The sequence below is a fragment of the Lissotriton vulgaris genome, chromosome 3_1 (assembly GCF_964263255.1).
Source record: "Lissotriton vulgaris chromosome 3_1, aLisVul1.2, whole genome shotgun sequence".
Lineage (NCBI taxonomy): Eukaryota > Metazoa > Chordata > Amphibia > Caudata > Salamandridae > Lissotriton > Lissotriton vulgaris.
In genome coordinates, this window is record NC_141689.1 from 329,777,669 (window position 1) to 329,804,637 (window position 26,969).

The window sequence follows — 26,969 nt, forward strand, 5'->3', positions numbered from 1 at the left end:
CTATTGCCGCATCTGACGGGTGCTAGCGGCTCCGGCCGCACCCAGAACGTCACTTGCGGTAGTTGCCGCGCCCTGCCGCATCCTGCTAGGGCTCTCGGGTCCAGCCGCAATTACTGCCGCACCCCAAGGGCCAACTGCAGCCGACACGTGGCTCCAGCCACCAACCGCAGCCTGCTCACCAATCGCGGGAGTCGTCGCGCACCAGCCGCGTCCGGGGACACAGAGCAATGCAGCCGCGCCTGGGATGCCCCTCCGGCAGTGAGCAAAAGGTAGCGGCCGGAGTCGGCGTCTCCTCGTTGTCCTCCTCGCCACAGCTTGTGTGCTCCACAGCTCGTGTGCTCGTGTGCTCCACAGCGCCACCTCCAGCTCAGTCAGTTCGTCATTACACAAGACATCACCCATGCCTCATCAATGACATCAGTGATGCTACCAAGCACCTCCCCTCGGACAGATCCTGCTCGCCTGCATTGAAGCACCATTGGGCATGGCCTTCGGCTACACCCAGAAATCTCTGGGGCCAGGCTTGGTCTTCGGCTAGGTGCTGTGCCCATCAAACAGCCCTTAGCCCTGAGCACCGTACCCAGGGTGCCTGAGCTTTCGGAAGCCTACTGCTCAGCACCCCTTCTCGCAGAGCTTGCATGGTTTTCTGCCTTTGAATGTTCTATGGATGGGGTACAACTGTCAGCAACTCGATATTCTTTTGTGAAGATGATAGAGAGAGGAAAGGCTGATGTAGTCACCACTAGAAACACGTATCCTCATAGTTACTGGTTGGTATTAGCAGGTTGCAGCCCCCTTTCTACATATGGGTGTCCTTCGATTTGTTACTTCATTATTAATGTCAGTGGTACTCATAAATATGATATCACTCGTGATGTCATTTATGGTTTCAGTTGTCATGTAATTTGTGACATCATGTGTATAATCATTAGCACTACAGTGGGGGGAGTTATATTTGGTAGCTCACTATAACCAGTGAATGTTAATGGCTTGTAGTTTTCGAATTAGAACCATAATGTCCATCCATATGAAGCATTTAGGGAAATGTTTTGGACTTTTATAACACGTGATTTTGTGATGTGAGCAAAAAAGATGCATAATGTTAGTAGCAAACAGTTTTCAATGATTTTCTTTGGTTTTGTTTTGGTTTATGTTTCCTCTTGCCAAGAGACCCATGGGCACTGGTCATGTTGCATAGCAACCCCTGCACTCGCCCCCCCTCCAGACACAACATTTTTGCTGTTGGGGCAGAGTATCAAAGTCCATCCTCATTTCAGTGAGCTCTCACTCATGCTTCAAAACGTATGGAGCTGCGTGCTGCGCAGGCACTGGAGCTGACTTGGTGCCCATCAGGGCTGTTTAGCGCAATATAAATGTGATTACAATACCATATATTTCAACCCCAGGCCATTTTCATATTTGATATCTTTGCACTGGGTTAGCCTCTTTAGAAATCCTTTGTGAATGAGCCACCCTCCTATTGCCCAAAAAGGGCATTTATCTACAGTCTTCAGAATTGAAAGTACCTACTGACTGCTCACTTAACAACTTGAAAGCACTCATACTTCTCTGCTAATGTCTGGAAAAGTTCAAATGTTCATTCTGTGAGTAAGAACGTTTCGCAAGTCATGAAGTCTGTATCATAATTTCAAATGGAACGAGGGAGGGGTGGGGAAGAGAAAGATGTAACTCACAGAAAAGTTTTCTAAAAGATTCACACAGGGTGAGGGAGCATAAGGGGAGAAAAAAATAACCCGAGTTGTGTAAATATGAGGAGGTCAAGATTTGAGGGGTGGTAGTGAAAGCCCTGGCTTAATTTAAGGAAGTTAAATGTCAATTAACATTCTTTCATGGAATGTGAACGACCTTAGAGTTAAGAGTCGTACACAGAAAATCATAGAGTATTTAAAAATAATAGATGGTGAAATTATAATACTACAGGAAACCCATCTATTAAAGGAGGAATGGGCCGAAATTATCAAGATGCAAAGGTGGGTGGATACATATGTGTGTACCGAGCAAGTATGCTGCGTCAAGGGGGTGGCTATCCTTTTTAAAACATCACTTAGAGCCAGGATAGAATCAGTTAACACAGACACAAAAGGGAGATGGTCTATTGTAAAAGTTAGAATGAATAGCAAAACAGATATTTTAGCAGGATATATCAGCCCTAACGTGGATAACCCTGCACTCCTACAGATGTTGTATACAGACCTACAAGAAGTCTCAGCTACGATAATTTTGGGGGGAGATTTTATTCTACTAATAAACCCTAGAGAGGATAAACTACCCATTAGAAAGTCATCAATACACCTAAAATGAGAGAGTGGTTAAAACTCCAAATCAAGGATTTGGGGATAGTCGATGTTTGGAAAGCAAAGGGAGCAGGGGCGGCTCTAGGCTCATGGTGGCCCTGGGCAGGGAGCGTAGGTAGGGGGCCACGGAAGAGGGAGTCCGGGCGGAGCGGAGCGCGGAGGCCAGTGAAGGTGGGGGGGGGGGGGGGGGGGGTCATCAGGGTGTTTGGAAGGGGAAAGAGCCAGAGGCCGCCAAATCCCTGCCAGGGGCCGCCATGCAAATATGTATCCATCCTCAGAGGATTATTATATTAAGGATATATATTGGCGTGGTGGCCCCTGGGGTTTGGTGGCCCTGTGCAGGTGCACAGCTTGCACATGCCTAAGGCCGCCCCTGAAGGTAGACAAACCACATCGATATACATTCCAAAATAAAAAGCACGGCCACGCTTCCTGGATAGACTTTTTTCTAGTAGACAGGGACCTGGTTAATAATATTAAGAAGGTAGAGCACCTACCTTCACACTTGTCTGATCATTCTGCAGTCCATTTGCAGATACAGATTGAAAATAACCCTTTAACCCCGAGATGGAAGTAAATCGAACTACATTAGCAGATTTGCAAGACAAGGAGAAGCTGAAAGCAGATTCAGAACAATTTTTCTTACTAAATAGAGATGGAACCACTAATCAAGTCGCATGTAACGCATATAAAGCTGTCATTAGGGGAAAACTACTTAGTCTAGCGACTCTCAAGCTCAAGAGCACAAGGAATACCATTAGCCAACTAGAAAAAGAAATAAAAAGCTTAGATACGGCAATAGCGAGGGGTATGAATATAAACAAAGTTAACAAATTAACAAAAGAAATAAACGGGAAGTAAGAGGCACTGTCTGACATCTTAGACTCCATAGTTAGATGTGAATGGGAAGCAAGTAAGCTTTCCTACTGTGAGTACGGTGAGCGTTGCAGTAAAATGCGTGCCTGAAACATTAATACGGGCCAAATCCAGAATAAGATCTCAACCATCCATGTTGAAAGCGAGAGGGACCCTAGCACTGAGGATTCGAAGATTGAGAAAGCATTCGTAAATTTTTCTAAGGACCTTTATTCTGAAGATACAGTATCCTCAATAGATCAAATAAATTACTATTTAGAGGGGGTAGTTCTCCCAACCCTGACGGAAGAGCAAAAGGATGATCTCAACGCCGAAATCACAAATGAAGAAGCGGCAAACACGAAAGGGAAGCTAAAATAGGGGAAAACTGCAGTCCCCGATGCCCTACCAAATGAAATATACACTATATTAAAAGAAACCTTTGTTCTCCCCCTGATAGTTCTACTAAATGGCATCTTCTGAGAGGGGCAGGATTTTCTGGACTCATGGAGTGAAGCAACAATTAGTATACTGTTAAAACCAGGGAAAGATCCAAAAAGATGTGATTCATACAGACCTATATCACTTTTAAATAGATATTATAAAATCTATACCCTAATCTTTGCAAAGAGGCTGAGCACCTAATACATCAAGATCAAAAAAGCTTCATTAAAGGTCGACAGATACAAGAATTGACACTTGAGATGATTGGTGCAACTGACGCAGCAATACATGAGAAGATACCCCTTTGACTTATCTCCTTCGACGCAGTTAAAGCCTTCAATAGTGTTAGTTGGCTGTTCTTACATGCAGTATTGGGAAAATATGACCTGGGGAAATCTTTCCTGGGGGCTGTAAAATCTTTATATAAAAACCTAACTGCTAGGATTTTGATAAATGGCAACCTCTCAGAGAAGATAAACATCAAGGGCCCGATTCACAGAACTAATCTGAGACAAAATCCTAAACTTACTACTTGTGGTATTCACAGAAGGCATTTAGTAGTAGTAAAGTTAGTATTTTGTCTTAAGTTAGGATTGTGTCTTAAGTTAGGATTTTGTCTTAAGTTAGTATTTAGTCTTAAGTTAGGATTTTGTCTTAAGTTAGCATGTTGTCTTAAGTTAGGATCTTGTCTTAAGTTAGGATTTTGTCTTGTTAGGATTTTGTCTTACATTAGGATTTTGTCTTAAATTAGGATTTTGTCTTAAGAGCAAAACTTAAAACCAAATCCTAACTTAAGACAAAATCCTAACTTAAGAAAAATTTATTTAATACAAAATCCTAACTTAAAACAACATCCTAACTTAGGACAAAATCCTAACTTTAGACAAAATACTAGTTTAAGACAAAATACTAACTTTACTACTACGAAATACATTCTGTGAATACCAAAAGAAGTAAGTTTAGGATTTTGTCTCAGATTAGCTCTGTGAATCGGGCCCATAGAAGTGAGTTCAAAACAAAAGTTCATTCACTGGTCATCTAAAAGGGACATAGGAGAACAATTAGGGAAGGGAAAACAGGTAAATCGAGGGTGCTGACAAAGACAACAAAAACGACATAGGTGAAGGATCTTATACAGATGCAAACTAGTACGAAAAGTGTGTGTGTCAAAAGAAACAATGCTGCCAGACAATAGTCTGTGGATCACATGAAAGTTTATAAAGTACTGCCTCATATGACCTGGAAATCAAATACCAGCCCTGTGTGTTTTAGACCTAACCCATGACGTTTCTGTCCTCTGTGATTGTAGTTTGCTCTTTCTCCATGTGTAATGTTTCCTAACTCTTTAACTCTTTTGTGAGGTGTTTTCCCACTGATCTGACACTACCTCAGTATTCTCTGGCTCCTAACCGCCTATAAAGAAGGGTGTTTTGCCACTCTTGTTTCCAAGGAGCAGGCAAAATGTAGCTTTAAGTTACCCAATTCTTGTTTGATTCTTTTTTAGTTCACTCTAGGATTAACCCCTACATTCAAGGTCATTAACAGGGTTAGAATAATTTCAGGATATATGGATCTTGAATGTTAGTTCTGTTGTACCATGTTTCAAACATAGAACTGCATGCAGAAAACAAAGGGGCATATTTACAAAGAAAGTGGCGAGGCATGTCGTTAGGTCTAGAAGGCTAACTGCACACTCTGTTACTTTAGAAACTCAGGGCAGCACCACAGTTACCAGAATATGGTGAAGCTCTGCATTTCCCCTTGTGCTGGAACACAATTTAGCTGCCTGCACCAATGCAGGCACCCTTGCACTATAGTGCAAGGGTACCTGTGTAAAATGTAGTGATTGTTTTTGTGCAGGAAGGTGTCCCTTCTTGCCCATAAACAATCTTTACAGGGAGTTTTGTAACTTATATTTGTGCTGCTCAATGCAGCACACATAGAAGTTGCAAAGATCATTTTTTCAAATGATTGTTTATGTGCAGGAAAGGATATATTCCTGCACATGAACAATCATTGGCATTTTGCTGTTTCCATGTGTGCTACAGAACATACATAAAAAATCAAAATTTAGGAGAAATTAAACATTTCTCCTCCTGCGCCAGGGTAAGACCTGGTTTTCCCTGGGCTTAATTTTACTGCTGCCCCATACTGAGGACCAGTTACTTAACTTTATAGCTCTAAAAGTAGGCAATGAATGGTCCTGGGGTAGTTGCCTATTTCAGAGTGATATGTAGGCACTCCTTGCGCTCTTGCAATATGTTACTGCTACCTAATTTTACTCCACCCAATTATTCACCCATATTTTTCATCAATAGTGCGGCAAACCAGGTTGTCATTTTTACCATGCTTGTCTCAGTACCTTCCGGTACTCATATTATCCTTATATTGAAACACCTGATCTATTTTTGAGGTCCTCACATTTGCAAGTTGAGAAATCCATCTGAACGTCTGATTGGCCGCTCCTAGCTTTTGCTTGCTTTTCTAATCAGGATAGTCTAGTAACCATCGCCTTGTGCCTGTCCTTGAATTACCCTAGCTGCACATCTAAGGCCTCCACTTTTTATGCCAGTACATCTATCATGGAACCTTGCTCTACTATCATATTTTTAATACCTTTGATTTCTATCAGGGTACATTTAAACATGAACTTAGTGTAGGCAATACTGCTCTTGACAGTTGGAATAATCTGCCTTAACAGGGAACTGAACTTTGTAGTTTATGCTAACCCAACTGAGGCTTGTACTTTACAGTTGAGAGATGGATTGATTCTGCTATATTATTTATTAGAAATCAAAACTTGTATAGCTTGAACACAATTTACTCCTAAACCTTAAGCATTGATTGCGCATATTGAAGCTTCTCAGGGATAGTCAGCCCTATAAATGTTTTTTTTTAAGAATGCTGTTGATCGACTGAGGGGATTAGCTTTCTGCCTTGTAGGGGATTTGAGAGGTGATCTCCCTTAGGCCACAGCCTTTCTTGGAACGCTCTAGGCTCCCCCTCCTTCATTTGCTCTTGTACTAGCAATTACCAAGCTTTTTTATTTGATTCCTCCCTAATTTGCAGTAATTGCTGGTGCTTCCGCAACTTACATACTGAGTTGCATTTATGAAAAGTTGATGGAAGAAGACTCTGAAAGAGTTGTGCAAGACATCTGCATCTTGTCTACTTCAGAAAGGGATTGGTTTTAATTGTTACTCATTCCTTTCTTCCCAGTATTTAACAAGATAATGTGTCTTCTACTTTTCCACCTGCCTGTGTGGGATCTTGCTCAGTCTCTATAATGTTTCTTCTGCCGCGTGTAATTTCTTGAGTGTCTCTTATGTCAGAGACTTCATGGGCTAGATCCATGCTATTTGAGTTGACTGACGTGGTACACTACTGCTAGATGACTAATGTGTTCCATTTGTCCCCTGCCATGGACTCCTCCCACTCTGGCTCCTTTCAGAGGTACATGTGATGTCTTTAGGCCTTTGGCTACTCATTTACTGATTATCTCCTTTTTTGAATTAGTATCCACTATATAAAGTTATGAAACAAGACAGAGACAGAAAAACAAGAGCTTGGAATAGGAGCAGTGTGCCCAAACAACTGCTGACCTCAACCGCATATTGGGCTTGTCGTAACCACTGGTATTTTTAAATTGCTAATAGTAGATTTCTAAAAAAGCCCCCTTTGCCAATGCTATATAATGAAATTCCGCTTAATCAGTTAATTAGTAATTCAGTTGTAGTTGCTTCGCCTCCTCATTGCCACCATTCACAGCTAATGCCTTTGTAATTCTCGTATAAGTTTGTGAATTAATATATTTTTACTTGAGTTATGTTGTCCCTTACCATTGTACAGTGGTTAAAACATCATTTCAATGAATTCCACATACTTTTTTGCAGCTCTCCTGCTTGTTCCATGTCCTTTGGTACTTTGTTTCATGCTGCTTAGTTGCAGTTTCAATAGATGGCGTGCCTGGCAATAATAATGCATCCATATACAATGAAAAGTACAATAAAATGCATACTGCTCCCAGTGTAGTTTCTTGCAAATAAACCCCTAGAGCCTGACTGGGGGATGCAATTGGCATCTTCTTTCTTCTCCCCCTAAACTTCCAAGAATCCTCTAGGAAGGATTCCTGAGAATTAGATCAGCCCAAACTAAGATGGCTACCTTTCTATTGTTGTTCTTAGGATATTTACAATCTGTTCGCGCTGCACCACTTATTTGGGTAATTTCCTGTTTTAAAGGTATAAAAGAGGTTAGATTCTTCTTACGCCTCGCATCACAATTCTTCTCTACTGTTGGAGTGTTTCCTTGTTCCTGCCTACTCCTAGAATCATTGTCTTCCTTGTCTAGTGGTTTCAATAATGTTCTTTGCTGCCTTCTCTAGTCTCCTGGGTTTCCCTTCATTCCGCCTTGTCATCATGGAGCCATATTAACATCGTTGGAGGTAGTTGTTTTTAGGCTTTTTTCTCTCTGGGGCTCCTTCTGTGGCGGCACTATCTGCTTATGCGCTTTAAGTGTCACCGGCATCGTGGCTACTGGAAGTGGTTGCTCTTACCTCTGGCAGACTAAGACTATTAAAAACTTGGCTACAAGGTCGTTCCATCATACCGAGCGTACCGTCAAATGTTCTCCTCCTGAGAGACCTGACAATATCCCCTTTCTTGCACAAGGTAAGCACCAAGTAGTGCTGCTGATGGGGTGAGTTTCAGCCACTTTCAAAGCTCCAGTATCCTACTCAGAGTTTCACGCCTACACCGCTCAATTAGGGTCTTCCTGTCAAGTTCACAAAAATGCTGACAGATTCCTAGAGCTAAAACCCAGACTAATTGGCATGGGGCCCCATTTTCATTACTCCTCAAGTTGTCAGAGGTAGGTAGGTGGGAGGGTCAGTGGAGGTTAGGTAGGACACTGTCTCGCAGCCTTGTTACTGACTAACATTGTGCTATGGAAAATTGTGTATGGAAACACCATTCCATGTGTAGTTGAGCAGAGCAGAACTCCATTACTCCAACACTATTTAATTATCGTTCTTATTTCCCCCATCCCATTTTCATGGTGTTGCTAACAACCTCGAAAAACTGTATTATATCGTCTATCATACAATGGGCCTCGCTTAGTGTTGGGTGCCAACTGAAAGAGCCATTACTTCCCCAGCAGGAGAGATGGTTCTGCTGAAGGATCCTCTATAATTTAGTTGCAAAGTCAATCAACTGGTATTGGGTTTTCCATGTGTTTGTATGCTTGCAAATCCCACAAACGAATCTTCTCATAAAAATGTGAAAAACCTGGAGCCTGAGTAGAGCACCTGTTAGGAACATGGCATTTCCCTTTGGCAACAGAAAGATAACATTAAACAGCTTCCTGATTTGCAGTTTCCCATCAGATATCTTTGTTACACAAAATTATGGCAATAAGAAAACGCTTTCTACCGTACACCTGATTAAACCTATGAGCTAGTATTTCTTAAGTCTGCTGTCTTGCATGTGATAATTTAAAATAAAACAGTAAATATGTAATCTTTGAATTGATTGTATAGGGCACCCTAAGGTTCGGCTAATGGTTACTCATGGTGGAATGAACAGTTTGATGGAATCCATTTATCACGGCGTTCCTGTTTTGGGGATTCCCCTCTTCGGAGATCAGTTTGACAATGTAGTTCGAGCCGTGGCAAAAAAAATCGGTATTGCAATTCCTGCTAAGCAGCTTACCATGAAGAGATTTGCGATGTCAATGAAGCAACTCATAGAAGATCCAAGGTATGTCAAATGTGTTACAGATGGTAGTGCTCAGACCTACATTGCTGTTTGATAATTCAGAATGCATTCAACAGTTTGTCCACAAAACAAATATTAATAGATAATATAATTTATCAGCAATAATTTCATATCTTTACTCAACAGAGATATATAGCTCATTTAGACGGATGCAGGAGATATTGCCTTTTTTTCTGACCATTTGACACAGATTACTGGGAACATTACCTAGCCTGGGTGAATTTGTTGATGAGCATAAATGTGGGTGTGAGCTTGGAAATGCCTTTGTGGGGATTGTCTATTCCGACCACACCTAAACATCTCAATGGGCCCTAAGGATACACAGGCATTCCAATGTACCATTCACAGTGGAGAAAACAGACATGCTGTTTATCATAAAACTCCAGTGAACTTACACAGAGGGAATTCATGTAAGGAACACAACATTAACTGACAGAGAAAGGCGTTTAAGGGAGTTCAATTCACCCTTTGTCCTGAGAGAGCACACAAGCAAATGTGAAGGAGCATGAATGTAGTTTTATTAGAAATAATTCAAGTGGAGAGTATATAAAAAATCTTACATCGATAATGAAAGCATTGTGATGATTACAAATAACACAGTTTTTGAGTTTTTTAAATTCCCTTCCTACTAGCTTCTAGCTCATAATCATTAGCACTGAAGGGGCTATAACCGTGACGGGTGCATCATATGTGTCGCATAGCTGAAACATGAAATAATGCAGTTAGTTGCCCACTAGGAAAATGTTTGTTTATGGGCATCCATAGCGTTTCCAGACTGAAACCTTGGTGTGAAAATAGCAAGCTACCTAGATGTGTCTATGGCTAGGTTCTTTTAAGAGCTCTCAAGTTTCAATATTGATTACCCATAGGTGGGTGACGTTTGTCAAGGAACAACAATAACAAACAGGTGGGTGGAGGGTCCTAGGGAATATTTAACGACCACACAGTTACTACCCCCTAAACATGATATGTACTACAAAAAGAATAACTGTGGGTCTTCAAGGAATCTATGTGTGTCGAGATGACTCGATGTGTACTCTAGGTGTGTCAGTGCAAAAAAAGCCAGTAGGTTCAGCAAATAGCTACTGACCGGATGTATTGGTCGACATGTGATATCTGTATCAATTTTGTTGTATTTCTTTTTCAAGTAGTAGCAAAACATATAGGTCCAAAGTTCAGCGAAGGGTTATGAGAGTGTTCAGAAATATGATGGCGCTCTACAGGTAGTGGTCAGGGGGTAGTTGTGGGGTTTAGGTGGTTGGTGCTTCTTGATCTGAGATAACCCTCGTCTCAGAGAAAGGAAGGGGAGAGGATCTCAACCTTCTGTATACATAAAAGCAATGTCAAGCGCACACAACATGAATCAGTTTATAAATTGAGTCTTGTTATCATTCAATAAAAAGATAAGATCCAACTCCAATGTTTTTAACCTATTAGGTGTTTATTCTTCCGGTGTGAGTATTTGTTTCACAAGAAAACCAGCCGACACGTGTTTCGTCAAAACCGGGGTAAACCCGTGACTCTTCAGGGCTGCGGAGTTTTAGGATGAGAGCGGTGTCGTCGGACCGGTGATAATTCCAACCCGGTCCTAATCGGGTGTAGACAAAGGAAGACGCGAGAAGGAAGTGCTTCTAATATGTCTGGGTGACCTATTGTCACTTTGAATCTGTAATGGAGTTCCATAATATAAGATCAGCAAGTCCAACATTTTCAATGTGTTCAACTGAGTAGCACGTTTACATGGAAATGCTATTAAATATCCAGAGTATGTGTCTACAGCTGTGCACACATATTGACATCCTCGATTAGTTGGCAGGGGCCCAATTTAATACATTTGCCAGATCTGTGCTGGTAATTTTCCTCTGCCTAGCTGGCCTCTCACTATCTGTGGGACTGGTCTATGTTGGGTATGCTGACAAATAGGACATATTGAGATCACAGTTTTAATCAGATCTAGGGGAATGTGTATCTCTCTATTCTCTGCCCACCTCCTAGCAATCTTTTCTCCACAGTGTCCGCTCTTCTGATGTGCCTATTTCACGATCCCAACCAGGTCAAAATCTTGCGTTGCCACCTCGGCCTCCGAAATCTTAGCTTTTTCATCTGTGAGGGAATAAAACCAGCGGTCGAGTACATACCTAGCTGAACCATTAGTAAACCACACATGCTTTCTGTCCTCTAAGAACAATTCTTCAAATGGCTTTCCCCACTTCAGAGGAGACTCCTGTATCTCAGGTACTTCATGCAACACCCCTGTATCTCCCATTGGGGCTTGCGCCACCTGTTCATGCAACAATGCAGTGCGTTTGGGACTTATTCAGGCCCTATCCTGTATGTACCACTTCCAATTGATTAGGCTGGCCTCTTGCACGTGTCCTATTCTGTGAGTCTTAGGGGAACTCATCACCAATTGCATAGTAGGAATCTCAGGTCTCAAAATCACATTGTGCTCTAGGGTCAATTGCTCAGTGTCCACCAGGGCCCAATAACATGCAAGCAACTGTTTTTCAAAGGGAGTGTACCCCTCTCCATCATCTGGCAATTTCTTTGTCCGAAATCCTAAAGGCACCCTCGTTTTTCCTTGCTTCTACCACAGACTCCAATTAGCATACAGTCCTTGCACTGTCACATTCAGCTCAACACCCCCCGCCCCCGCACTGGCCACAAATCCAAAGTGCACTGTATAGCCTTTTTTGCTAATTCAAAAGCACTTTGCAATTGCTCTCCCCCATTCAAATGCATTTTTATTTTGCTTAACTTTGTACAAAGGGGCCAAAATCTGACTCCAATGAACATCTGTGCTTCCTTTCTATTTTGTGGCACAGCAAATTCTTTGATCTTTTGTTTCGCCTGGGGCACCACCTCTCTGTGTCCCTGATGCCACTGAATACCAAAATACGTCACACTTTGAGAGGGCACTTGTACTTGGGTGGGATTTATCTCCCACCCTTTGCTCTGCAAATGCTCTACAATCCTTTCCAGCTGAATCTGAACCTGCTCTTGTGTCTCTCCCTGTATCATCACATCATCAATGTAATGGCAAAGCTGTACCCCCAGGAATAACTGGCATCTTATCTAAGTGCTCCGCCACCAGCCGGTGACAGATGGTGGGACTATGTAAGTACCCTGGGGACAAATTTCTGAACGTGAATTGCCTACCATTCCATGAGAAAACAAATTTGCTCTTGACACTCAGGGGCTATTGGTATAGAAAAGAAAGCATTGGCAATGTCAATAGTCGCATACCAACTCCCAGGCTGCTTCTGTATTTTCTCAATTAAAGTAACACTATCTGGGACAGTGGCAGTCAAAGGAGGTGTGTGCTTGTACAATTGATGCGACAACTATTGTCACTTTTACACACAGGCCAGACAAGGGTATTCCAGGCAGTAGTGATTGGAGTCACCACCCCTGCCTCTATCAAGTCCTGTATGGTTGCACTGATCTCCTCATGCCCTCCTGGAATTCTGTACTATTTCAAATGAATTACCTTAGTAACCTGGGCACCTTCACTGGAGGAATCTTCAAGCGACCCACCCTTACAGCGCCAATTGAAATGTACTTCTTTGATCCAAATTGATTGTACCCATCCTCTAAATACCAAGTCATTCCCTTCAAGATATCAATACCAATAATATATTCAGAGAGAGGTATAATCAATACAGTGTACTCTCTTTTTGATATTCTCCCTATTTTCATTTGGACCTTTGTCTGCACTGCTGGTGTTTCTTTTCCACCTAAGCCTGTAATTGTGAAATACTGTCCTTTAAACTTGTTGGGATTTCCATATATGTAAGTGGCCTCCGCTCCGTTATCTACTAGGGCTCGAGCCCTCTAAACATTACAGGGTTTTGAATGAATTTCTAAGTCAACATAAGGTCTATTGTCTTTGCGAGCCCATCTCTGTACCGGAGCTTGATGTATTTCCTAATCTGCTTTCATTCTATCAACCCTGGCCCAGGTCAAATCAGGGTACAATCCATCATACCCTCGAGGGAGGAAATCCTCCTCCCTTCAGTTCTCACCAAGAATTCATATTCTGAATCTCTACCTTCCTCCATACTCAAATGGGCAGCTCTGTCATCCTCCTTTTCCTCCTCATTCACCTCTGGCTTTCTTTGCATTTTATTCTGTTAATTCACTCTCCTGCTTCCTACCTTCTTGTCCAACCCCCTTTTCCGATACATCTCCCACAGACTTTTAGTCCCTGGTCCATCTATCTTCTCTTTCTCCACTCCATCCTCTAACAAAGCCAAAAACATATCTCTTTTAGACAGACTGTTATTGTCTATACGAGTTTCAGACCTGAAAGCTCTTTTAGTCTTTATCTAGTCCCCCAGGTCTCCCAACTCACGGGCTGCCTCAATCACCTTCTCCAAAGTATTAATTAGCAAAGTCATCATCACTTGTTTGCAAGCATGGGGAGCCAAACAGATTATTTTATTTCGCACAGACGCCATCAACAGCCCATCCATCAACTTATGTGCATTATCCAGAAAAATAGCAGTTTTCATCACCTCCTCTTTAAGCCTCTGTATAGCATCTCTCAATGTATACCAGGGTTTATCATTCACTGGCCAGTCTGACTCTGTGGGGTATTTCTGACTGCACCCAACTACAGCCAATTGTAACACGTTAGTTTGATTATTGCCCCCGTAATTCCTAAACTGCTCCTACACTGTGGGATCAGTGCTCAGTGTGCAGAATTTCATTGCATTTTTATATTTATATACTCTCTACTAAAGCTTACAGATAGATATGTTGTTACATGGAATCTCACAGATTACTATAGTAGGCAAGCATTTTGATGCTGGCTGACCCGCTGACAAAGCGTGGGCATAGAAGGTTTGTTCTGTCAGAATCTTTGCTATTTACTTTTGGGAGAGATAGTATTTGGCTTTGCCAACTGTAATTTTGTATGCTGTTAATTTTATGACTATGCCTAATGGTTTCCTTGTTGAACAAATAATGCCTAGTACAGAAGGCCTCAGTTGGTTATGGTGATAAGTAACTGATTACAGCTACAGGTCTGATAGGTTCACTAAGACAAATATTTCTGTTACCATATATGTGATCTGTTTATTATGAAAAGTTATGATCAACACATTTAGCTTGACATATCAGTTGTGAAAAGGTTGGGTCTACTTTGATCCCAAAAACAAGAGCTTTCTCATATTTGGGGGCTGCTAAAAACCAGTAAGAAGAAGGATCTCACAAGGGCAACTGCAGCTATCTTTAACTTTGCTGTCAGATTGAGGAATGACCTGTTGGGGCTATGTTAAAGCTTTATAGAGCCAAGTGTGTCACAAAAGGTTTGAATCATATTGAAGTCTGGGCCTACACTGTTTTAGATGAGCTTGAAATTATTAAAATTATTTTTTGATGCAGCTTTTAGCAGTCCCTCAGGGTATCCCCACTTTCACTATACATGAATAGCTCACCATGACTTACTTAACAGATCTATTAGCCTACCACCCTGTGTCATTGTGGGTAAAAAGTTGGACTAGTAAGAGGACCTTTTTACACAAAACTATTATAAGGGACTGTATGGTCCTCGACCGTGCTTCCCATATTCTGTGGCTGAAATAAATTAAGAAGTGCCTTGTGAACCTGGGGAGAGGAGACCTTTTAGCTAACCCTCATGTGTGTAACAAGCGGGACTTGGTTGACATTAAGCTCAGTCACATCTGGTATGACTCGCGGGTGAGGGAGTAGGGGGAGGGGGCTGCATGGGGGTTCACGCGGGGGGATTAAAAAATAACTTACCCTACCGGGTCCTGCGCCACTTCCGCTCCTTGCCAGGTCGCGCGTTTTCCTGCTGCTTTCCTGTCTCCACAGGAACAGGAAGAAGGGAGCCTCCCTTCCCTCCATTTAGCCAATTGCAGCGTTGTGATTGGTGAGGACAGCACCCAGCTGGGCGCCTATGGGGAGGCCATTTTCTCTATGTAGTCTGCATGCAGCCTACATAGTGAAAATCAAGAGTGCGCATGAATGGTTTTGTCGGCTCCAGGGGGCCGACCAAACAGTCAGGTCCCACAGCATTGGGCAAGCCACTCCATCCCGACCTGCCCACTCACCTGCCTCAACCAGGCATACCCTTCTGCTTTTTCGCAGTGCAAGAAGCAGAAACATAAAATGGTATTTAAAATTCCATTTTATGTTTCTGCACCTCGCACTGCGAGAAAGCAGTGGGACGATGCTCCTCCGCCCTAATGGTGGAGTCACCCCTGATTAACCTGGCTTTTTTTAACAGCAGTCCATGGCTAGGGAAGATCTATTGAAGCCTAGTGTCTGTTGCTATATTATGTTATGAGCCATGCAGACGGTGGAACAGTACCTATTAGGGTTTGTGAACTCATATGACCTTTTTTTGGTGCCTAGGTTTCGGGTTTGAACTTTTTTATCTTCTCCTTGACCATTTTAGGGGACAGCGTAAAGGACAAAGCTTGTTGCCCTGTGTCTGCGACAGAAAGTCTCCACATGACATGCTCTTTTTTGTGATGTTCTGCAGTTTTTTAATTTGCCTAGACAGTCCTTTATTATCCTGATGCTGAAAAAAGTTACATTTCGGCAAGTGCATCCCGCTTATATATTGTTACAAATGCTCATGGGCAGGTCTGTTTTTTACATGATTGTTTTTTTTTTACTCTGCAATGAGGCTTAGGCCCAGCTGTGATTAACTGGTGTGTCTTCTATCTTTTATCTATTGATGGCACGATGCACTTTGTTATTTCTTGTAAACTTTCTACATTTATTACTTGTTGCTACAGGATGTGTCTTGCCAATTGTAATGACTTCGTCATATCCGGCTATGTTTTTGGAACCCTGGAGATATTTTTTTCTTGTTTATGATATTTATATTTGCCTATTTTCCAATGTTATCGTTGAAGGGCGTTTTTACCATTACTGTATGTATTCTTTATGGTTTTATTTCATTGAGCCGAATAAAGAAACATTGACTGATTGTGAAAAGCAAATGTTAAAAGCAAGCATGCATTTAAGGGTGGATTGTTACTTTGCTGTATTAAAGCCTGTAGGTAGGCATTTCGTTACACAAAATGTCAGATTACCTTTGTAAGGAATGATTTTGATGTTGGTCACTGCCTCTGACAAACCCTTGGGGGAGAAGATGCAAACTGTAATAATTATTGCTAGAATCTCTGCTTAGATGTCTGCCAGGAACTCATAATGCAAAAATCATGAAATCATAAATACTTCCATATATATATATTGCCTTAACTCCTCCACTTTAATGAAACGAACTGTGAAAATATGACGTTATTTAAAACCAGCATTCTTTCTCTGTACACTGCTGTCTTACGCTTTTAAAGTCCGTTGCAGCTTTGCAGCCGTTGCAGCTTTTGTTAATGTCACCAGCGTTTTGGAGCACCCAGGCAAAACCACAGATTGTGAAGGGTCACGGCAAGTGAAAACCAGGCTGCCCCCGATGTATTATTGAGTGATGGAAGGAAATGAACTATTAAATGAGGTATACACGGATCAGGGGCCTCTGAAGGCAGATAATGGCATATTTGCACAATGTGTTTTATTATATTTTATCTCACTTTGGAGACACTGATCTCAATTAATTTAAAGAGACACTAGTCCGTGATTTACTTAAATAAATGCATTGAGTGCTGAGTATTTCTACTATTTCAGTGTGATTAGGTTGACGTGCAAGCAATAAATACTTATCAATGCCGGCACTCTTACCAGTTGATAAAGGCTGCAGGGACTTCTGAAACGCATCTTGGATTAAAGCTGCTGGAGATTCTTGCCACTAAATGAACTGTAATACTTGCGTCCGAGTGCAGACTTCTTCATTAAAGTGGAGGAGTTAAGGGAATGTTTGACAGACGCAAGCGGTGACGTCTTTGACCGCATCACCAGCATTTTGGAGAACCCAGACAAAACCGCAGATTGTCAAGGGTCACGACAAGTGAAAACCAGGGTGCCCCCGATGTATTATCGAGTGACGGAATGAAATTAACGTTTCAGCATCATGATGACAGAGGTATTCTCTGAGCTGGGGCCTCTGAAGGCAGCTGCCTTGAGGGATGGATCATTAACAAAAGCTGCAATGGACTTTAAAAACGCAAGACAGTAGTGAACAGAAAAAGAATGCTTGTTTTAAATAATGGTATATATATATATATATATATATATATATTACCTACTGGCGTGTCGCCAGTAGGTATATATAGTTAGGATTTTTTCCCTATGGGATTTTTGAAAATTCTATGTCTAATAACTTTGGCGTTTGTGGACGGAATCGGCTGAAATTTTCAGGAAAATGGCACATTTTGTTTCTGAGCGGCCCCTAAAAATTTGGGGGGGTTTCCTCAAGGGGGGGCCGAGAAAAAAGGGGGGTCCCAAAACGCGTTTTCCCCATGTTAATTTCCATAGGGCGGTTGGCCTCACTTTTAGCTCGAACGGCTGAATGGATTTGCACGAAACTTGGCAAAATTGTAGGGACTGTTAGCCCGATGTGCCTTTGCTAGGTCTCAATATATGTGCTCCAGTGGATTTTGAGAAATTAACGTTCAAAACAAGATATATATCTGTAACAGCGCTCCGGGCTGCGCTCCGGTCCGCTTACTTTTCGCGAAACGGAACTTTGCGATGCAAAGCTGATTGGCTCCCCGGTGTCTGTCAACATTCTAAACAGTCCGGAGCGGCCGCCATCTTATCTCTCGGTAGGATCGAGAGAGAAGAAGAGGTGAAAAACGAAGGGGGAATTTAATGAAAGGGGACAAGGTATACCCCTCTTGACCCCCTAGGAATGTTGTTGGGGTTATTAAAGGGTCCCGTGGGGAAAATAAAAAAATATATATTTTTCACGGTAGAAGCGCTTCACGGGCCGCGAACCGGGTCGCAAACTGGTAGTGAAACGGGAATTCGCCATTTTGTGTTTCGTTTTAATTAAATTACTAGGTATAAGGGGGTGCGGGAGACGTATCCTAATCCCTTATGTTTTCTGAGGGTGGCTGAGTAGGCTCATATATGTTGATACATGTCTTCCAGCGGCTGTGCGTGAGCTTTTTTTTTTTTGCTGCGTGACGTCTGTTAACGTTCGATTCGATGGAAATCAGGAAGTGTTGACCGCCAATTTGTCAGTGCGATAAAATATTTTGTTATAAATGAATCCTTATTGATAAACATTGTCTGCGCCATCTTGCCTTTTTTCCAATGCCACAATTTTGTCGTGCACGGCAGCCATTTTAGATGCCAGGCCGGTCCCAGGCTATCACCTAGCCCTGCGGATGTAGTTTATGGCCCCAGCTGTAGAGAATCCAGACATGCCAACCCTCCCGATTCAGGCGTGAGACTACTGATTTCAGTGCTAGTCTCCCGCCTCCCGATTTCTGCAAGCAAAAACCCGGGGGCATATTACCAACAACTAGCGATAATTTTTGTCTCTAACTTGTTTAGAGACAAAAATTATCGCCGCACATCGGCGATTTTTATCGCAGATAAACCTTGCTTTTAGCAAGGTTTATCGCAAATGCGATAAAAAACGGCCGCAATGCATGAATATCGCTGAAAAGTCAGCGATATTCATGCATTATCGAGCAAATGCTCTTACCAATGTTACCCACCTCCCATTGGATAACATGGCTAAGAACTGCTCAGGTCAGGTGTTAGCTTTTGGAGATATTCGCGCTTAGCGCGAATATCTCCAAAAGTTGGTAATAGGAGATAGCGATGTTAGGGACTGTTTCCAGTCGCTAACATCTTGGCACGCCCACTTTGCATGTCATTAGTGATAAATATCACTGACATGCAAAGCGGGGCCCAAGATGGTCGCTATCTCCTTTTAGCTGTCACTAACTGGTGTTAGCGACAGCTTGGTAATAGGGAGATAATTTTATCTCCGCTTTCTTGGCTTTTAAAGCCAAAAAAGCGGAGATAAACCCCCTTGATAATATGCCCCACGATTCCTCGGGGGTTTCAGCTGACAAGGCTTGGTATAGTGTTACGTGGTAATTTTTCCAGGAAACGTCAGAGGGTCGATGCAGGGGTTCTAGAAGGGGTGATAAACCATTTAAGCCTCATGAACAAGCGCATGGTCTTTTAAAGATCTGTGAAGTACTCGGGGCGGCGGTGTGTGTGTGTCCTCTTTCAGGAGCGGGCGGGGGGGGGGGCACTGCCAGCAACTTGCCAGGCCAGGCAGTGTTCAACACTTGCATCACCCTTTCTCTGCCTGCTATTGCGCTCCATGCTTCGGAAAGGTAAGAAAAAGAACGTGCATTTGAGTTTGAAATGTCCGATCCTGTAGCAGTACACTTGCAAAGCCCACACATGACAATAACCCGATTCAAGGCCCCATTCACCCGATTTTTTAAAAATATATAGCACTCCAACAAAGTGGGATTATAAAACTTTATTAACTTTTAAATATAACTAACGGAACAAAAACTGTAACAAACATTTAAACATTTTTGACAAAAAAAAGCAACAATGGTCAGAAGCTGTCTTTTGTGCGAATAGTCCGAAGGCAGCACAACGTGCTGAGTTCTGGACGGCACCCAGGTGATGTCACCTGGGTGCCGCACTGGTTTTTGGGATCCTACAATGCAGCTCAGAAAAACAGCGTGGGGCGTCCCGGGTGGTGCGGGGGGAGGCCTCGTCAGTAGCGGTCTGTTGTGCGAATAGTCCCAAGGCAGCAGAACGCGCTGAGATGTGGATGGCACCCAGGTGATGTCCAGTAAACTGCCGCACTGGTTTTGGTATCCTACAATGCTGCTCCGAAAATTGGCGTGGGGCGGCCCGGGGGGGGGGCGTGGGGGAGGCGGCGTGAACGGGCCTCCCCAGGTGGCGGCCATCCAGCTGAGTTGCGCCCGCTCTTGCGGCTACAGCGTCTCGCTCACCATGTTGTTGACTTCCGCCCACTCTTGCAGTGCAGCGATAGGCGGGTGCCACAGGACTCTTAAAATGGCGGACGGCTCTTCGGTTTTGGGCCTGGTCCACTAAAATGGCCCTGGGACACCTTGGAACTCTGACGCTTGCCTGCTAGGGCTTGGGCTCCATTCTCGAAAGCGTCCCCTCAGCCGTGAAGATTCTACAAAAGTCTTGGGGGCCCTCGACTCCTGCAGGCGTCCGGTGGGGAGCGGCTGCCATGATTGCTCGCGGAATGACCACGACGGAGCCACGAGATGGTGGTGCTCTCATGGTGACGCCAGCTTCAGTCTGAATCATCCAGAAACAAGGTGGGGCTTTCATCGTTTAGGAAAAAAAAAAATTCTAAACCAATGAAAAGTGTTATTTTTAGGTCATATGACCAAGCCTTCCATCTTTAGGAAACCAAAAGTAAAATGAACCAATGAAAAGTTTTATAAACAAGTCACATGACCTGTTATGCGGCATAGGGCTACAAAAAGCGTAGAAAATCCGTTGGCACGTGAGGCGGCGTCAGTAGCGGACCGGTGTGCGAATAGGCCGAAGGCAGCACAACGCGCCGAGATCCGGATGGCACCGAGTTAGTGTCCAGCAAGTTGCTGCACTGGTGTGGCTATCCTACAATGCTGCGCCGAAAGTCGGCGTGGGGCGCCCCATTGGCCTGTGAGGTCGCGTCAGTCAGTGGGGGCTGTGCGTCTCCCCCAAGATGGAGGCTCCTCGGCTGCAGTGCGGCGCCCCTTATCTTTTCACTCGCCGTCCAACTGAGTTGCGTCCGCACTTGCGGCTACAGTAGGCCGAAGGCAGCACAACGCGCCGAGATCCGGATGGCACCGAGGTGGTGTCCAGCAAATTGCCGTACTGGTGTGGCCATCCTACAATGCTGCGCCGAAAGACGGCGTGTCCAGCTGAGTTGCGGTCACTCTTGCGGTACAGTGACTCGAACGCGCCGAGATCCGGATGGCACCGAGGTGGTGTCCAGCAAGTTGCCGCACTGGTGTGGCCATCCTACAATGCTGCGCCGAAAGTCAAATGAATTCAAGTGAGAGGCCTAATTTCACTTGTGTGTGTTGTCGACGCACTTATTATAAGAATCAGACTAAGTTGAAGAGTTTCTGAAGCTTATTTGCACCTGCTGCAGCTTCACTATTGCCCTGGTGTGGCCAAAGATCGCCCATGACATAGGCGGCTGGCTCCCGAGGTCCGGCGGAACTTTTTTCCTTTTCCTTTCTGCTTCTTGTCCCACAATCCGTTTCACCTGAAGACACGACCAGGTCCCTGAATGTGTGCAGGGGGACGCTATTGATTGAATGAAAATGGCGGCTTGACACAAAGCTGACTCAAGCGTTGTTGTTGATGCTATACAGACAAAAATTGGTTTTCAGTTTGTACATTCTTCAGGATTTTTTTTTCCATCCAAGGCTGATTGAGAGTTTGTAGAAAAATGGCTTCAGATTTTCCACATATTACTCTTCAACATTCTTCCTAAATGTAACAATGTGAGACTCACTAGGAGAACGGCTGTTTATCTTTCCTTTCAAAATGCTGTCAACAATATTTTCTGAATGGAAGACACCATCTTGTAGCATAAAGGGCCGAAAGGGGTTCTGGTCTGGCCGATGGTTGGTGGAGACATTTTGACTATATCTTGGACCTGCCCGGCCTCGCCCAAAATGGCGCCGGTATAAATGGGACTCGTAACTCCTTGTTGTGTACTGGTTGAACAACGTTGATATCACGAGATATGAATGCAGTTTTGATGCTCATGGCGGGCGGGGACGAGAATTGATTGAATATTTCGACATCCCTATTGATATTAAGTTCTGATGTGTTATTGATTACTGTACTATTGAAAGTTCGAATTAACGTCACCCATGGTACTTGCACGCAAATGTATATCTAGATAACTTTTTTGTAAGTGGCCCTGTCGTATTTTAATTACAAAATGTACGTCCACCGATTTCGCAACTGTTAGACACCTTAGTTCTTGCAACCTAATGGCTCGTTCGTTACGTTCCTCTATAATGTAAATGTCTCCTCATCATATACGATTTCAGTTTGCTCCGTGGCCGGCCCACGTGGTTATAGGCCCGTATTTGTATACTGACATTTTCACAATAAAGGTTTTTAAAACAAAACATGGTAGTAGTATTTACATTGGTAAAGTTTTTACTTTTAGTCACTGTTTTAGAATCAGTAAAAGGCAAGTGAAATAAAGCAGTCCAATTACATGACGGATAAAAGGTATAATATGTAGGAACGCAGTAAAGATAAATGGTCAAGGGCAGTTGTGTTTTCTACTCCTGCAACATAAAGTGATCGATAAGAATCTGATAATCAGGCGTATCGGCGAGTAAGACAGCAGGCCGAGCCTCTTTTACTCAACGGCTCCGTCATGGAACGAAGAAACGCCCTTTTTCTCGAAAAAGGAATATATTTTACTTGCAGGACAGTTGTAAATTTTCCGGGAAAGTACATTAGCCTGGAATATTATAACATATATGTTATAAAAAAAAAAGTTCGAAATCAATAAAAAGCGTATTTTTTAGGTCATATGACCAAGCTTTTCATTATTAAAATAACAAAAGTAAAATGAACCAATAAAAAGTTTTATTAACAAGTCACATGACCTGTTATGCTTACGTTACGCGCTGCACGCCGCGCCCCGGATCACTTCCGGGTGCGCTAACGCGGCGTGTCATATAACGCATTACGCGACAACGTAGGTCAAGAATATAGTCAAAATGTCTCCACCAACCAGCGTTCGGAACACAACCCCTTTCAGCAGTCCAAAAAGTTCTGTAAAATGACAACAGAGGGGACAGGCAACAAGAACCATCAGTCAAAGAGGGGAGGGCAAGTTCTTCTCTACCGGGTCATGTTGGGGCGCTACCGGAACTGATCGAATTGGTAGTCTACAGTGTTTCTGGATGTTTCAGACTAAAGCTGGCGTCAGCATGAGAGCACTACCATCTCGTAGCTCCGTCGTGGCCATTCCACGAGCAGACATGGCAGCCGCTCCCCACCAGAAGCCTGCGGGAGTCGGGGGCCCCCAAGACTTTTGTAGAATCTTCACGGCTGAGGGGACGCTTTCGAGAATGGGACCCAAGCCCTATCAGGGAAGCGTCCGAGTTCCAAGGTGTCCCAGGGCCATTTTAGTGGACCACGCCCAAATCTGAAGAGCCGGCCGCCATTTTGAGAGTCCTGTGGCAGTCGCCTATCGCTGCACCGCAAGAGCGGGAGCAACTCAACTACATGGTGAGCGAGACGCTGTAGTCGCAAGAGCGGGCGGTAAACAGCTGAATGGCGGAAGAGGCACAGTGTAGCAAAAGCGGGCGGAATGGCAACTAAAACGGTAAAGGGGCGCCCCACTACAGCGTGTCTTCAGGTCAAACGGATTGTGGGACAAGGTCCAGAATAGAAGAGTCATCAAAAGGCAAAAAGTTCCGCCGGACCCCGGGAGCCGGCCGCCTATGTCGGGGGCGATCTCAGGCTAAACCGGTGCTATAAGACTTGGGGAGGGGGTCGGAGCCAAGCGTCTTCTCCGAGTCCGTGCCATCACACCGCCCTTAGGGGGCCTCCGTCAAGCGGTTTAGGGAGGTACCATATCACATTGTTTTCAAATGCAGTCAGGTCCACAAACGACACTCACTTACTTTGAGAATAGTGAAGCTGCAGTAGGTGGAAATAAGCTTCAGACAGTGTTACAAGCGCTGCTCAGAACTCTGAACTATGGCACCCAACATCCAGAACTTATGCCATTTGAGAATGGCAGTGACATTGAAGCAACTCAGGGACCAAAACCATTAACGTACTTTCACGTATGAAAATCTTACTTGGGGAGGGGGCAGGAGCGAAGCGCCCCCTCCCAGTCCGCGCCACCACACCGTATGTTGAAAATCTGAAGCCATCGTTCTACAAACTCAACCAACCTTGGATGGAAAAATCTAGAAAAATGTACAAACTGAAAACCAGTTTTGGTCTGCATAGCATCAGTAGCAACGCTTGCTATCAGAGTGCATGAGTTTCATGCTCGATCGATTGAGCTAGCCGGATCGGGCAATAAAAAGTATAAAATAGTTATGTAAATAGTTATTTAATAAAATGTTTTACCATGTTTCTTTGCTGGTGTGTTGTCTATATTTTTAATATTTGCATAGGGTTTGTCGTTATTTTGGGCGGGGTGGGTGACGGAGCCGAGCTGTCTTGCAGCCCTCATGGTGTGGAGCTCAGTTCATCTCACTATTTTCGTATTTCTCATGAAGGGTTGTTCCTAATATTTCTATTTTAGCGAGGTCAAAAAGAGATCCAATTAGTGGCCTACTGATTTTGCTCTATTAATTTTATTTTTTTACACGATTTTTCACTATCTGCAAAGACTAAACAGAGTATTGCGACTTTGTGCTTGTTTGTAAATAGAGAATGAACCAAAGAGAATCAATTGTAAAACAGTAAATGCTTGGATAACAATCAATCAAATGGAGAGACAAGCAGGCACGACGGATTACAACGGGGGTAAAGGCCTGCGTTAACTACTCTTCACTATCTGCAAAGAGAGAGTACTACTAAGAGAAAAGAGGGGAGGGGGGCAGCGTTCAAAGCACATCAGCGTGCATAAACACGAAAAAGTTTTTACCTATCACGTACTTGACATTTTACAGCTTTTGATATTTGCTATTAAAAAACCAATGAAATTCACTGAAAAAACCATAGGTTATAGGCCATATATAGTTAGGAATTTGCATTTACAAAACCTTGAAAATTCACTGAAAAAACCATTGGTTATAGACCATATATAGTTAGGGATTAGCCTTTTCAAAACCTTATTTTACTCACACAAAACCATTGAAATTTCATATATAGTTAGTTCCACTAACTATATATCGCGCACCCGCAATCCACTGCTGATGATGTCACATATTACATCATTCATGACATGGTTAGTGACATCACTGATGACATCACTGATGACATCTCAAATGACATCACTGATGACATCTCAAATGACATCACTGATAAAATCACTGATAACATCTCATTTGACATGACTGATCACATCACTGATGATATCATTCATGTGATAATACCATGAACCTCTTCAGACTCTAATATAACCTTAGATACAATCAGTGTAAACAGACAGTCACAGACTGTCACTCATCCATGGAGTTACTCACACACCTAGTCAGTTATGCAAAAAATCAATCACACCTCCATTTTCTCAACTATACAGTTATACACACCTTACTTATTCAAACATATACTAACACATATTTACTTTATTCTCTTATACAATCCCTGATACATGTTCACAATGATCCATACAGCCACTCACACATTCACTGGCTCTTATGCACAGTTATTTATATATGTCAACTCTCACATGTACTGTGTTTTACATATGTACTTACTTTGACATGTAGCACTGAGATATCCATTCACTCACTAATACACTCATGCACAGTCAACCGCCCATACAGCTGTTTCCACATGCACTTTTGAACCCATACATATAGTGAATCAACTACTCACACATCTATGTACAGAGTCACACACCTCCCAGCCACACATAAACACACACTCAGTTTCCCATACAAATACTTGGACAACCAATGAATAACCCATACAGTTACTCATATAGCTACTGATCAACATATGCAGCAGTTTGTAGAACAACAGATATAATGATGCACAAATTAAAACAGTTTAGTCACTAACCCATGCACTCAGTGAGACACATTTAATCACTCACTCATACAGTCAGTCATGCACCTACTAAATCCTTCATCCAGACACTTATACATCCACTCATTCTTCAATATGTAAGACATATTTTAACTTTACAGAAACATACAGTCACTGGATGTTGTCATCAGTGATGTCATCAGTGATGTCATTTGAGATGTCATCAGTGATGTCATCAGTGATGTCACTAACCATGTCATGAATGATGTAATATGTGACATCATCAGCAGTGGATTGCGGGTGCGCGATATATAGTTAGTGGAACTAACTATATATGAAATTTCAATGGTTTTGTGTGAGTAAAATAAGGTTTTGAAAAGGCTAATCCCTAACTATATATGGTCTATAACCAATGGTTTTTTCAGTGAATATATATATATATATAATATTGCAGTAAGTTCTGTTTCCACCTCCAGATATAGATATATATATCCAAAGCAAACACCTTCTCCAAGGACAAAGATATATATATATATATGTATATGTATATATACATATATATATATATATACATATATATTACCTACTAGCGGTTGCCAGTAGGTATATATAGTTAGGACCTAGTTACCATAGGAAATTCTGAACATTCTATTGGGAATAACTTTGGCGCCGATTGAGGGATCTGCCTGTAATTTTCCTTAAATTTGCCTCGCTGCGCTCCGCTCCTTCCCTGAAAGGTTCACTAAGAGGAGATTCGTCAAGCGGGGGCCGAGAAAAAAGGGGGGTCCCAAAACGTGTTTTCCCTATGTTAATTTCCATAGGGACATTCTGACAAGGCTACAGCTCGAACGGCTGAACGGAATTATACCAGATTTGGCAAAATGGTAGGGCCTGGTATACAGATGTGCCTTTGCTATGTTTTGTGAAAATCCCTCCAGTAGTTCTTGACAAAATTGAATTTGAAATTTTTCAAATGGCCTTTTCTATAGGACCTTTAGAC

At 43.0% G+C, this 26,969-nt stretch overlaps 1 protein-coding gene across 1 annotated transcript in view; it reads left to right on the forward strand.

Moving 5' to 3' along the window:
- LOC147726408 (UDP-glycosyltransferase 3A1-like) overlaps positions 1–26,969 on the forward strand; it is a 446,431-nt gene that overhangs the window by 222,339 nt on the left and 197,123 nt on the right. The window contains exon 6 of the mRNA XM_086960530.1: positions 9,151–9,370. Within this exon, the coding sequence (XP_086816656.1) occupies positions 9,151–9,370 (220 nt within the window). The remainder of the gene's footprint in view (positions 1–9,150; positions 9,371–26,969) is intronic.